At 42.5% G+C, this 14,756-nt stretch overlaps 1 protein-coding gene across 2 annotated transcripts in view; it reads right to left on the bottom strand.

Moving 5' to 3' along the window:
* ESYT2 (extended synaptotagmin 2) overlaps positions 1-8,847 on the bottom strand; it is a 79,181-nt gene extending 70,334 nt beyond the window's left edge. For both annotated transcript variants that reach the window (XM_081344458.1, XM_081344459.1), the window contains exon 1: positions 8,368-8,847. In XM_081344458.1, coding sequence (XP_081200584.1) covers positions 8,368-8,709 — 342 coding nt within the window. In that variant the 5' untranslated portion in view covers positions 8,710-8,847. The remainder of the gene's footprint in view (positions 1-8,367) is intronic.
* Between the last annotated feature and the right edge of the window lie 5,909 nt (positions 8,848-14,756).

Genomic DNA, 14,756 nt, shown 5'->3' with positions numbered 1-14,756 from the left:
CTTGATTCTATCCCTGTTAATGCAGCCTAGCACTGTGTTGGCTTTTTTGGCAGCTGCAGCACACTGCTGGCTCATATTGAAGTGATTGTCTACTAGGACTCCGAGATCCCTCTCACAGTTACTACTATTGAGCAAGGTACCACCTATACTATACCTGTGCATTTGATTTTTCCTGCCTAAATGTAGAACCTTACTTTTTTCACCATTGAATTTCATTTTGTTAGATAGTGCCCAGTGTTCGAGTATGTCCAGATCCTTCTGTATCTTAAGCCTATCTTCTGGAGTATTGGCTATTCCTGTCAGCTTGGTGATTTGATGATTTCCCCATCTATCCCCTCGTCCAAGTCGTTGATGAAGATATTGAAGAGCACTGGGCCCAGAACAGAGCCCTGGGGCACCCCACTACACACTTCCTTCCATGTAGATGCAGTTCCATTGAGGACCACACACTGAGTACGGCTGGTCAGCCAGCTACGAATCCATCTGGTGGTGATGCTGTCTAACCCACATTTTTCTATCTTATCAAGTAGTAGGTTGTGATCCACTTTATCAAATGCCTTACTGAAATCCAAGTAAATTATATCTACAGCATTTATCTGGTCCACTAATTTTGTCACTTGGTCAAAGAATGTAATAAGATTTGTCTGGCATGATCTGTTTTTGACAAACCCATGTTGACTTTTAGTGATGACTTTGTTTGCATCAAGGTGTTCACTGATTTGTTGTTTGATTATCTTTTCCAGAATCTTCCCAGGTATTGAGGTCAGGCTGATAGGTCTGTAGTTTCTTGGATCTATTTTTTTTCCCTTTTTTGAAGATGGGAACTACATCAGCTCTCTTCCAGTCCTCTGGTAGTTCCCCAGTGCTCCAGGATCTATGAAAAATATAGTTCAGTGGTTCTGAGATCACGTCTGCCAGTTCCTTGAGAACTTTGGGATGTAATCCATCTGGCCCTGGTGATTTGAACTCGTCTAGGCTGGACAGGTCTTCACTTACCATTTTTTTTTTTGCCTATCTTAACTTGCGTTTCTATTCTGTTTTTTATGGCACTGGTTTTGGTAGGTTGGACTGTTTTTTCTCTTTGTGTAAAGATAGATGCAAAAAACGAATTAAATAGTTCTGCTTTCTCCCTATTGCTTGTCACCTTCTTGCCACTTTCACCCACTAATGGACCAATCATTTCCTTAACTTTTTTCTTGTTTTTTATATGTTGAAAGAAGCATTTTTTGTTATTTTTGACTTTGGTCGCAAGCCTTAGTTCATTTTGAGCCTTAGCTTTCCTCACTTCATCTTTGCAGGCACGGGCTATTTGCTGATATTCGGACTTAGTTATGTGCCCCTCTTTCCAATTCTTATACTTGTCCTTTTTATCTTTCAATTTATCAGAGAGTTTTTTATGCAGCCATGCTGGTTTCTTTTGAGAGCTGTTATTTTTCTTCTTTGTTGGTATTGTGCTAGACTGGGCCTTTATTATCTCACTTTTCAAAATTTCCCAAGCTTCTTGAGTTGTTTTCCCCTTTAGGATTCTCATCCATGGAATTCTTCCCATGGTCTCTCTAAGTTTATTGAAATTAGCTCTTTTAAAATCCAAGACTCTAGTTTGGCTGTGTTCTATTGCTTGTGCCTCCAGAATGTTGAATTCCAATATTGCATGATCACTTCCCCCCAAGGTTCCTGTGGCTTCGACACTTTCTATCATTTCATCTCTGTTTGTGAGAATTAAATCCAATATGGCTAATCCCCTAGTTCCCTTCTCTACTTTTTGGGAGAGAAAGTTGTCTGCTAGGTTTGACAGGAATCTGTTTGATCTTCCACTTGGTGCAGAGTTTGTCTCCCAGTTGATATCAGGGTAAAGTCCCCCATTACTACTGTGATGTGCTTCTTACATACCTTAGTTAGCTGACTAGCAAAAAGTTCATCTATTTCCTCTGCTTGGTTGGGCGGCCTATAGTATACACCTATGGCAATGTCATTTTTCCCCCTTTTATATTGACCCAAATGCATTCAAGTTTACAGTTTTCGTCATTGTTGTGCTCTATTTCTGTAGAGATAAAGTTATTTCTTATAGAGAGAGCAACTCCACCTCCTCTTTTTAGTCTGTTTCTTTTAAATAGTTTAAATCCCTCTAGCTGTGTGTTCCATTGGTAGGTTTCGTCCCACCATGTTTCTGTAATGGTAACAATATCATATCTGCCCTCATGTACCTGAATTTCTAGTTCACCCTGCTTACTGTTCATACTCTGTGCATTAGTGTATAGACATTTGAGTCCTTTGTGACTGACCCTGTGTTTACTTGCTGCATAACGTGTGGTGCCTGGCTTCCCCTATTTTCTTAGATTGCCGGGGACAGTGATGTTCTGTATCAATTAACTCACTATCCCCATTATTTAGTTTAAATGTTCCTCCAAAAAAGCTGTGATTTTATTGCCAAGTAACTCAGTCCCTTTCTTGGATGGATGCAGACCATCTCTTTTATACATTTTTTCATTGGACCAGCTACAGACATCGTGACTAATATAACCAAAGCCTTCTCCTTTACACCACTCCTTTAGCCACATATTAAATTCTGCTATACACTGGCCTTTTCCATTTTGCTCCTTATACACTGGTAAAACCTCTGAAAAAGTAAGCCTACAGCCTATTCTGCTAAGTTCCTGCCCCAAGCTCTGGAAATCATTCTGCAGAGAGAGTACATCTTTTTGGGACAGATCGTTAGTGCCAAGATGTACAATAGCCTCCACATCACAGTCTTTGCTGGCATTCTTGATTATTTTAGAAATACGCTTCTTGTCCCTACTGGTAGTAGCACCTGGAAGACACCTGACCTCTTTCAAAACCTCTGTGTCCTTTCCTAAATTTACATCCCTTATAACTGAATCACCAACCAGAAGGTGGCTTCTCTTTTTGGATGCCTTTCTGTTCTTGCATGACTGGTGTGTAATACCAGATTCACACTTCTCCCTGTCGAAAACAAGTTTTTCATCTTGGACCATGATCCCCTGCTTATTTGAGTTGTTATCACAGATACCTTTACCTGTCTCCTTAATGTCCCTATTAAGGTCAGAAAGGGCACTGTATCTGTTGTGCAGGGACACAGCAAAAGCTTTGTGTTTATGTTTCACAGATCTCACCCTGCCAGATCCCACGGTTGTCCACACTGCCCTTCTCCTGCAGGATCTTTGTGGTTGATTGGTTAATAATTACTGAATCCTTTTTTTGAAGAAGGGGACCATACATTTGCTCTTCACGAGTCCTCTGACTTGCAAACATTGAGTTCTTCCACCAGAAACTTCACTGTTTTAAGAGGCACCTCTCAAGACCTGGGAACTTGAAGACATTCAAAATGGCTTCTTTATCCCATCTTTACTGACGTGAACCCTCCCTCTGAATATTGATTTAAAATTATGCTACTCAAATCACCATGGATTAGGAAAGACCCATGTACTCTCCCCATGTACTTAATGTTCCTCTCCTCTCATTCCTTTAATGGTATTTGTTAATTAATTAATAATTCACTTAATTAAGTGAATAAATAAATAAATATCCTTTGGATGCAGAAGCAAAATAGCTGCTGACTTCCTTTGCCTTTTTGGCTTGGTCATCCTTGGACTGTAGATTTCTCCTCTCATTTGAACTTTCTTCTGCCTTCCTCTTACTATTGACTTATTTGAAGAAACCTCCCTTGTGCGCCTCAGGCTATTTTTTGCCTTTGCCTTCCTAACCTCATTTCTGAGCTTTCTTGGATGTTTGCCTTACCTTCCATTTCATATAAGCATCTTCTTCAACCTCAGCTCCTTCATAAGCTGCCTATTTAACTACACTGATGTTTTTAATGTCTCTTCCTCACTGATAGTTTTGAGATTCACTATCCTTAATTTCCTTTTGCTGGAATTGGGTATGTGTAGTTTAATGAAGAGAAGGGTGAGGGGTGACATGATAGCAGTGTTCCAATATCTCAGGGGCTACCACAAAGAAGAGGGAGCCAAGCTATTCTCCAAAGCACCTGAAAGCAGGACAAGAAGCAACGGATGGAAACTAGTCAAGGAGAGAAGCAACCTAGAACTAAGGAGAAACTTCCTGACAGTTAGAACAATTAACCAGTGGAACAACCTGCCTCCAGAGGTGGTGAATGCTCCAACACTGGAGGTTTTTAAGAAGAGACTGGACAGCCATTTGCCTGAAATGGTATAAAGTTTCCTGCCTGAGCAGGGGGTTGGACTAGATGACCTCCAAGGTCCCTTCCATCATCATCATCATCATCATCATCATCATCATCATATTATTATTATTATTATTATTATTATTATTATTATTATTATTATTATTTATTTATTTATTTATTATTATTATTATTATTAAAGCCCAGCCAGGTACAACACTTTAATGTTCTGAAGCTGTAACAGCTTCCTTACTGTTTCTCTTAGGTCATTAAAAACACACTTTCTAAAGGCCCATTTGAGCAGTCTGCTCCTGGCGAGAGTGATGGATCTGAATGTCTATAGACATTCATCTAGCATTCTAGCTCATGGTTCTCCTGAAGGTGCTTTTCAAAAGGCAACTGGACTTTCATATATTTTTTTCTTTTGAATTAACTGCAAGGTTTGGGGTTGGGCAACCGTCTTGCACTGTTTTGGATCTTTTCTACAAGACCAGTACCAATCAGTACTAATAGAGTGAGAGGTCCAGTGCACAGATGCTCCTTTGTTGTGTGCAGCAGAGCACAACACTCTCCTACTCCTTCTGAACACCTACATGAAGCCCCATGGGATGAAGTGCTGTCAGTATGCTGGTGATACTCAAGTTTACATTTCCATCCTGGGTTAATTACCCCCCAGACACACCCATGAGGAATCTGGGGGATCTCATGCACTTGCAACTCCTGCTCAATGAGCAGGTGGCAGCCGTGCCTAGGAGAACCTTTGCACAACTTGTTGTGCTCTTTTCTGGATTGGGAGTCCCTGTGCTCAGTCATTTAAACTCTGATCATTTCAGGCTGGGACTACTGCAATGTGCTCTACATGTGGTTAATCTTGAAGAGTATCCAGAAGCTTCAGCTGGTGCAGAACGCAGCTGCACAGAAAATTCTTTAGGCCCTAGGGTGGGCCATATTATACCACTGTTCCACAAGCTGCCCTAGCTGCTAGTTTGCTTTTGGGCCCAGTTCAAGGGGTTGGTTATCACCTTTAAAGCCCTGCTTGGCATGGATCCAGGGTATCTGAGAAGCCAGCTCATCCCAATGGGATTAGACTCCTCCACCTTCACCCGCAGAAGGGGCATGCTATGGACCCCGTCAGCCAAGGCATTTCAGCTGGTGGGGTCCAGAAGAAGAGCCTTATCTTCTGTGGGCCCCACCCTCTGGAATATCATGTCCCCAGAGGTGAGATCCACACCCACCCTTTTGGTCTTCCAAAAGGCCTTATAGACATAACTGTGCCAACTAGCCTAGGGCCCCAATGGGGATATGGCACTTTGTAAGTGGTTAATGAAATACAGGTAGTCCTCGACTTATTCGTTAAGTTCATTTAGTGTCCATTCAAAGACACTGAAAAAAGCAGTTTATGACCATTTTTCTACACTTATAACCACTGCAGCATCCTCATGGTCATGGGTTGCAGGCCATGTGATCACCTTAGGCAACCTACTAACAAGCAAAGTCAGCGGGAAAGCCAGATACACTTAACTGTGGCAAGAAGGTTTGTCAAATGGGATTAAATTCACTTAACAAATGACTCACTTACCAAAAGAAATTTTGGGCTCCATTGTGGTCATAAATCGAGGACTACCTGTAACACCCTGCCTCCTTCCTATCTGCCCTTTGCTCCCTCCCTCACCATCCTGTCTAGTTTTATTTTAAATGAATTTTAAACTTATGATCCTTATTGTTTAATGTTTTAATTCTAATTGACTGTAAGCCGTCTAGAGTAGTCTCTGGAGAAAGGGTGATATATAAGTCTAATAAATAAATAATAAATAAAATCCATGATTTGTATTTGATTTTTCTTAGAAATCTTTTTGTGAGGTATAGGTATAGAGACCAGACCTCAGATCAACCACTCATAAAATTCTAATACTGAGAAAGAAAAAAAGACTAGCTTTGTTCTACTTCCAAATAAATCAACACAATGAAAGCAAAAAAAATGACTCAGCTCTTAAAACAACCTAATCTGATCAGAGCTCTGGAACCAATTTTGAAGTGACACAAGGACCTCTTATGGAGGGGCTATGATAACTACTGTTCTCAACCAGAACTGCTAACCAAATATTTTTATTTCCCTCTCTCTGTACATATGTAAAATATAAAAAAACATGAATATCTATCCAAAGCCAGCCCAGACACTATTTCTTTACAGCAGACATGTCAAACACAAGGCCTGGGGGGGCAGATCCGGCCTGCGAAGTGGTTTCATGCGGCCCGCGAAGCCATCCTGGAAACAGTGAGGGAACGGCCCCCACTGCCTTGGCCCTGGCCCAGAGACCCTCAGATCTGTCCCACTCCTGCCCAGGCCCCCATAGGCACCCTTGATGAGAACGATGTAGAACTGGCCACGCCTACCCAGTAGGCCATACGCACTCTAGCCACGCCCACCCGGCCCCCTGAGGGCAACCACAATGCTGATGCGGCCCTCAATGAAATTGAGTTTGACACCTCTGCTTTACAGAGATAATCTGCTGCTGCTGCTTATCACATTTTGAATCTATCTTCTTCATATCTTTTTTTTTACAAGATGTTTTTCAGAGAAAGTAGCTGCTCTTAACATTAGAATTTTGTCTCATTGGGCTTCACTTAGAGAATTTCATTAGTTCACTATGACTGAACATTTTTTTTTTAAAAAAATAGCATGCTGCCCCTAAAGGTAAACAATTCCCAACCCTTTAATGAGAGATAGCATGAACAAACCCATCTGTCATACTGAAGTTGTATTAATCTTTTATAGTCTTTTAATATTAAAAAAGCAAAAGCAGTTCTTGAACTTTTTCTTACACAATAAAATTCCTAGTGACTGTTAGGGAAGACACACCCACTAATTACTCACATTTCATGCAGATACTAAAAGAAGGGAGAAAGGAAGAGTCCTCTCATCTAGAATAAAAACAGTTATTCAGAAAACTTATGAAGCTCATGCTAATATGCAGATAAACAGCCAGGTAGCTGAGATCAAACAGATGCCATCCAAAGAATGTGGTGCATTTAAAAATAACTTCCATTTCCTTTTTCCACAACTTCAGAGTCAACATCTCTTTGGCATGGTTGGCTAACAGAGCAAAGTTTACACATTATTCATGCATTTATTTATTTATTCATGCATTATTCATGCATTTATTTATTTATTTATTCAATTTATATAGCCCATTTCAGCCAAATTATTCTGGGTGGCTTACAACTGTATACTATGTAGTGTGTAGACAAATCTCAAGACCCCAAGACAAATTTCACATCCTATGACACATATCAGGCAATACTTCAAGTGTGCCTTAGTGCTCTTAATAAGGGACTCAAAAGAAATAACATTTTGTATTTGATCTGTAAACAATAAGATAACCAGAGGAAATGTTATTTATCAGGAAGGAAATAAATACTGCCAAAAGCATGAGTAACAGCACATGGTATGACCCTCATTTCTAAATGCAATCAAATATGGGTCAGGCCCCCCCCCTGCACTATTTCAATCACCTAAATGATTGTTTTATAGACATAAGAGAAAAATAAAATAATGAAACTCCAGACAGCACCTAGTTGTTTCTCCAGAAAACCCGAACCACCCAACCCAACCTGGTTTCTATCCACAGGGGTTTCAAACAGTTGGCGACAGCAAAGACTTTTTCAGAGAGACAGATTCATTTCCATAAAAGCAGGGCGTGGATCAACTTAACCCCAACCAGCTTTTCCTAATTTCAAACCCTCCAGACACGTTGAACTTCTACTGCCATAATTTTCAGCCCCCAGGAAATAAGTTCCAACACATGCAGGAATTCAGTAGGTGGGGAAAGATCGCAACTCTCACCCTTTTTGCACGACCACCCAGCAACCCCACCAGCCTGCTGAATGAAAAGCGTGGCTGTATCTGCACCGAGGCTGTTCTGCTGGGTCAGCCGAACCATGTTTTTACCAATCAACCCAACTTTCCAGGTTCTGTGACGAGCGAGGCTCAAACTGGGCTGGCTTTTCTATGGCTCGCCCCAAACGTTGCCGAAAGACCGACCCCAACCATCCCCGAAGTGACTAGGGGGAGCAAACGCCGAGGTAGCCCTCCAGAGTCGCTCGAACCCGGAGCCACTTTCTCTCGGGGACGCCGGTCACTCCCTACAGACAAGCCGCAGGGAACCGGAGAAAGCCAGCCGCTGGAGCAGACCCCACCCTTCACTCACCCAGGCGGGAAGGTCTCCCGTGGAGACGGTGAGTCTCACCGCCCGCTCCTCGTCTTGCAGGAAGGCGAGAGCCCGGCCCAGGCGGGAGCTCTTTCCGCCTCGGTGCCGCTGCACCCAGAAGAGGCATAACAAGGCGGCCAGCACCCAGCTGAAGCTCAGCCCCAGATAGCCCAGCAGGTAGATGGGAAAGACCAGCGCGAAACTCCGCGCGAACTGCGACAACAGCCCCGGCAGATCGACGCTGAGCATCGACGGTGGCGACGGAGGCGGCTCCGAATCGCCCCCGAGCTCTCCCGGGCTGGTTCCCGGGGCCGGGGGCGGCTGAGCCCCTGCGCCACTCATACTCTCCGCGCGGTTACGGCCCCTTCCCGTGGAGCGGCTGCCGCTGAGGCGCTGGCGGAGGACGGGAAGCGAGAGAGGGCGCGGACGGGACTGGCAGAGGCGTCTCCGCGCATCTCCCTCCCAGCTCCCGCCTCGCAGTTGCTGAGGGACAACCACGGCCGAATCCCGCCCCTCCTTCGAGTACGCGCTTCCGGGTTCTTAGGGAGGCGGAGCTGACGGGCTCGGAGCGAACCATTCACGAGTGAAAGGGGAGGCTGGGGCTAGCAAGGATAGAGGGGGGGGGGGAAACTGACACGTAGAATTTTTCTCGAACGAGGGGGACAGTAGGCATTCCCTCCTGGGACAGTTTTCTCCTGCCTTTCCCTAAACAGCCTGTGCGTTATGTAAGTTTATTTGCACTGGGATTAGATTGTTGCTCAACACGGCCATTCTCTTGGGTCAGCCCAGTGTTTTTCAAACTTGGCAACTTTTAAATGTGTACATTTGACTGGTGAATTCTGGGGGTTGAAGTCCACACACCTTAATTTTTCCAGGTTTGAAACTCATTGGCCCAGCCCTTGCCTATACTGTACCCACCACTGCGGGGACATATGCATCCATTGTGAAGTTTTTTTAAAAAGTAGATTCTCATCCACCACATGTTTAAATTATAATGTTATTCGTTTGTGGATTATCATTTTAATTGGAATGTCTAAAAGTAATGCAAGATCTATTTTTCTCTCAGAACAACCACCTTATAAATAACCCTAACCTTATTATACCTATCTTCATTATATTTATTTATCTCTCAAATTTTTGCACCACCCATCTCACGTAAGTGACTATGGGTAGTTTACAAAGAAAATAAAACAATATAAAACAAATGCACACTTAAAAACAGAACAAAGTTAAAATTTACAAATTAAAAGTGAAAAATGAATGTTTAAAAGATTATGCTGTGAAGGAACAACTGGCCCAAAATCACTTGAGTAAGCTTTTATGAATAAGACTAGTAAATGTGTCTCCTGTCATAACGTCTTGGCTTGCTAATATTTCTGTCCAATATGGGGGTTCCCTAGCTATAATTGCACAATAAATTTATTAGATTAAGCTGATCTTTCAGGCGATGCAGTGAAAGAATCCACACAATGTTGTTGTTGTTGTTGTTAGCTGTGAAGCCGTGTCCGACCCATCGCAACCCTATGGACAACATTCCTCCAGGCCTTCCTGTCCTCTACCATCTTCTGGAGTCCATTTAAGCTCACGCCTACTGCTTCAGTGACTCCATCCAGCCACCTCATTCTCTGTTGTCCCTTTCTTCTCTTGCCCTCAATATTTCTCAGCATTAGGCTCTTCTCCAGTGAGTCCTTCCTTCTCATTAGGCGGCCAAAGTATTTGAGTTTCAACTTCAGGATCTGGCCTTCTAAAGAGCAGTCAGGGTTGATCTCCTCTAGGACTGACCGGTTTGATCGCCTTGCAGTCCAAAGGACTCGCAGGAGTCTTCTCCAGCACCATAGTTCAAAGGCCTCAATTCTTTGGCGCTCAGCCTTTTTTATAGTTCAGCTTTCACAGCCATACATTGCAACTGGGAAGACCATAGCCTTGACTACACGCACTTTTGTTCGTAGGGTGATGTCTCTGCTTTTTAGTGTGCTGTCCAGATTTGCCATGGCTTTCCTCCCCAGGAGCAAGCGTCTTTTAATTTCTTGGCTGCAGTCCCCGTCTGCGGTGATCTTGGAGCCCAGTAAAATAAAATCTGTCACTACCTCCATTTCTTCGCCATCTATTTGCCAGGAATTGAGAGGGCCGGATGCCATGAGCTTGGTTTTCTTACTGTTAAGTTTCAACCCAACTTTTGCACTCTCCTTCTTCACCGGCAACAAGAGGCTCTTTAGTTCTTCTTCACTTCATGCCATTAGAGTGGCATCATCTGCATATCTTAGGTTGTTGATATTTCTTCCAGCAATCTTAATTCCAACTTTTGATTCATCTAGCCCTGCCTTTCTCATGATGTGCTCTGCATATAAGTTAAATAGGCAAGGCGACATTATACAGCCTTGCTGGACTCCTTTCCCAATTTTGAACCAATCAGTGGTTCCGTGTCCAGTTCTCACTGTTGCTTCTTGGCCCACATATAGGTTTCTCAAGAGACAAATAAGATGGTCTGGTACGCAAATCTCTTTAAGAACTTGCCACAGTTTGTTATGATCCACGCAATCAAAGGCTTTAGCATAGTCAATGAAGCAGAAGTAGATGTTTTTCTGGAACTCTCTAGCTTTCTCCATGATCCAGCGTATGTTGGCAATTTGATCTCTAGTTCCTCTGCCTCTTCGAAATCCTACCTGTACTTCTGGTAGTTCTCAATCCACATACTGCTGGAATCTAGCTTGTAGGATTTTAAGCATAACTTTACTAGCATGTGAAATGAGTGCAATGGTGCGATAGTTTGAACATTCTTTGGCACTGCCTTTCTTTGGAATTGGAATCTAAACTGATCTTTTCCAATCCTGTGGCCACTGTTGAGTTTTCCAAATTTGCTGGCAAATTGAGTGTAGCACTTTTACTGCATCGTTTTTTAAGATTTTGCATAGCTCAGCTGGAATACTGTCACCTCCACTTGCTTTGCTGTTGCTCAGCTTTTCTAAGGCCCACTTCACTTCACATTCTAGGATGTCTGGCTCAAGGTAAGTGACCACCTCATTGTGATTATCAGGGATGTTTAGCTCATTCTTGTATAGTTCTTCTGTGTAATTTTGCCACCTCTTCTTAATCTCTTCTGCCTCTGTTATGTCCCTGCCATTTTGGTCCTTTATCATGCCCATTTTTGCATGAAATGTTCCCTTCATCTCTCCAATTTTCTTGAAGAGATCTCTGGTCCTCCCTATTCTATTGTTTTCTTCTATTTCTTTGCACTGTTCATTTAAGAAGGCATTCTTATCTCTTCTAGCTATTCTCTGGAATTCTTCATTCAATTGGGCGTATCTTTCTTTTTTCCCCTTGCCTTTCGCTTCCCTCCTTTCCTCAGCTATTTTCAAAGCTTCCTCAGACAGCCATTTTGCTTTCTTGCATTTCTTTTTCTTTGGGATGGTTTTGGTTGCTACCTGTTGTACAATGTTGCGAACCTCTGTCCATAGTTGTTCAGGCACTGTGTCTATCAGATCTAATTCCTTAAATCCAGGGCTTTTTTTCTCATAGAACGCTCAGAACGGAGTTCCAGCACCTTTTTTGGATGGAACCTTGTAGGATAGGCGAGGCGGGTTGTATGACATGTGTGAGTTCCGGCACCTTTTTCTTTTACAAAAAAAGCACTGCTTAAATCTATTTGTCATCTCTACTGTATATTCAACAGGGATATGATTTAATTCATACCTGAGTGGCCTAGCGCTTTTCCCTACTTTCTTGTTTAAGCCTAAACTTTGCAATCAGAAGCTCATGGTCTGAGCCAGTCAGCTCCTGGTCTTGTTTTTACTGACTGTATAGAGCTTCTCCATCTTTGGCTGCAGAGCATATAGTTAATCTGATTTCTGTGTTGACTGTCTGGTGATGTCCATGTGTAGAACCGTCTCTTGGGTTGTTGGAAAAGAGTGTTTGCTATGACCATCGTATTCTCTTGACAAAATTCTATCAACCTGTGCCCTGCTTCATTTTGTACTCCAAGGCCAAACTTGCCTGTTATTCCGGTTATCTTTTGGCTTCCTACTTTAGCATTCGAATCCCCCATGATGATAAGGACATCATTTTTTGGTGTTAGTTCTATAAGGTGCTGTAGGGCTTCATAGAGCCAGTCAATTTCATCCTCTTCAGCACTGGTGGTTGGAGCATAGACTTGGACTACTGTGATATTGAATGGTTTGCCTTGGATTCGAACTGAGATCATTCTGTCATTTTGAGGATTGTATTCCAGTATTGCTTTTCCTACTCTTTTATTGACTATGAAGGCTACTCCATTTCTTCTGAGGGATTCTTGCCCGCAGTAATATACCTGATGGTCATCTGAATTAAATTCACCCATTCCTGTTCATATCCACACAATATGATAGACTAAAATGTAACTGGTTAGTATGTGTTTCAGAACTCAGTGTGAACCTGCAACAAGTGGCAGAATTATCAATTTTTGCCTAATCTCAGGTAAGCAATAACTGGTTGAATGGGAGATAAGACTTGGGCAAATCAGTTCAATGTTATTTCGAAGAAATATGATTAGTAGAAATGCTTGCTTACAAGAAAGTCAATTCAATTTGAGGAATACTTTCTTCTTGAAGGGTTTCATGAGGCAATCTTTGTTGGTAGTAAGCTGTGTTTTTTAAAAAAATTAGTTTGGGGTAAAAAGCCAACCAATTTAGTTTACACTATTAAATTTGTTCTTCTCCAGCTGTTCTGATTTATATCACAAACTATGATAAATAAACTGACTTAAAAGAAAGAGCAAATTCACACATTATTTGAACACCCACCCACCCTGATATCTTAAGACTACTATTCCCACATCTGTCAGCAAGCAAATATTTTTCACGTATTTGGAGGGGACCAGCTGAGGTAAATTGGATTCAAAGTATTCAGAAAGGCTTGATGAATCCCCAGATAAATGGTTATCTAATTAATTAATGTATCCTTTTTTCCATTGTGGATTTGCATACAAATTACATTTTTCAACTTTTATTCATGTAAATCCTTGGGTTTTACTTAGAACAATTCTCTTCCCTGGAGGTTTATAATACTAAATAATTATTTTGATCCAGGAAAATTAATTTACAAACTAATTTACAAACTGGTGCGCCAGTTGCGGCCCTATCTAGACTGGGATGCCTTGCGTACAGTCACTCATGCGCTCGTGACCTCTCGGTTAGACTACTGCAACGCTCTCTACATGGGGCTGCCCTTGAGGACCACTCGGAGGCTCCAACTGGTGCAGAATGCAGCCGCGCGAGTTGTGTTGGGGGTCTCCCGATACTCCCATATTACACCTCTGCTCCGTGAACTGCATTGGCTTCCGGTTACCTTCCGGGTGAGATTCAAGATACTGGTAATGACCTACAAAGCCCTACATGGCATGGGTCCGGAATACCTTAGGGAGCACCTGTGGCTGGCATCAACTTCCCTCCGCCCAGTGCGCTCCCACAGAGAGGGTCTCCTTAGGGTGCCACCGGTCAGAGAATGCCATCTGGTGGCTCCCAGGGGGAGGGCGTTCTCTGTGGGTGCGCCTGACCTTTGGAACCGTTTACCGGTGGAGCTCCAGATGGCTCCCGACCTTCGCTCCTTCCGACGTGATCTAAAAACCGATTTGTTTGAACAAGCCGGCCTGGTCTGATGGGTTTGGGTTTTAATTATTGTTTTAATATAATTTATTTTTACATTTGGGCACTAGGGTTTAATTTGTTTTTAATTTTGTATTTTGGTTATTTTGGTATTTATGGCCCTGTTCACCGCCCTGAGACCTTCGGGAGAAGGGCGGTATACAAATTAAATAAAATAAATAAATAAATAAATAAATAAATAAATAAATAAATAAATTTGTAATTTATATAGGAAGAAAGTCACATAATGGATGTATGAAGTTTATAGTGTGTTACACTGTTTTCAATACTTAGAAGGCCAGATCCTGAAGCTCAAACTCAAATACTTTGGCTATCTAATGAGAAGGAAGGACTCACTGGAGAAGAGCCTAATGCTGGGAAAGATTGAGAATGCCGTCTGGTAGCTCCCAGAGGGAGGGTGTTCTCTGTGAGCGCGCCTGACCTATGGAACCGTTTACCGGTTGAGCTCCGGATGGCTCCCGACCTTCGCTCCTTCCGACGCGACCTAAAAACACATCTGTTTAAGCAATCCGGTCTGGTCTGATGGGTTCTGTTTTAATTATTGTTTTAAGATAACTATTTGTGCATTCTGTTATTTATGTTCACTGTTCACCGCCCTGAGTCCTTAGGGAGAAGGGCGGTATACAAATCTAAATAAATAAATAAATAAATTATTCCCATTATAATGGCATTTTTAACCCTCGTGTATCAGTTCAGACAGCTGTATTTGAATCCATTATCTCATAAGTACTTGTTACAGGATCTCTCCATCTT

The sequence above is a fragment of the Vipera berus genome (assembly GCF_964194415.1).
Source record: "Vipera berus genome assembly, chromosome: Z".
Taxonomy (NCBI): Eukaryota; Metazoa; Chordata; class Lepidosauria; order Squamata; family Viperidae; genus Vipera; species Vipera berus.
The sequence above is the reverse complement of the archived record's forward strand: the minus strand, read 5'-3'. Positions and strand labels throughout refer to the sequence as shown.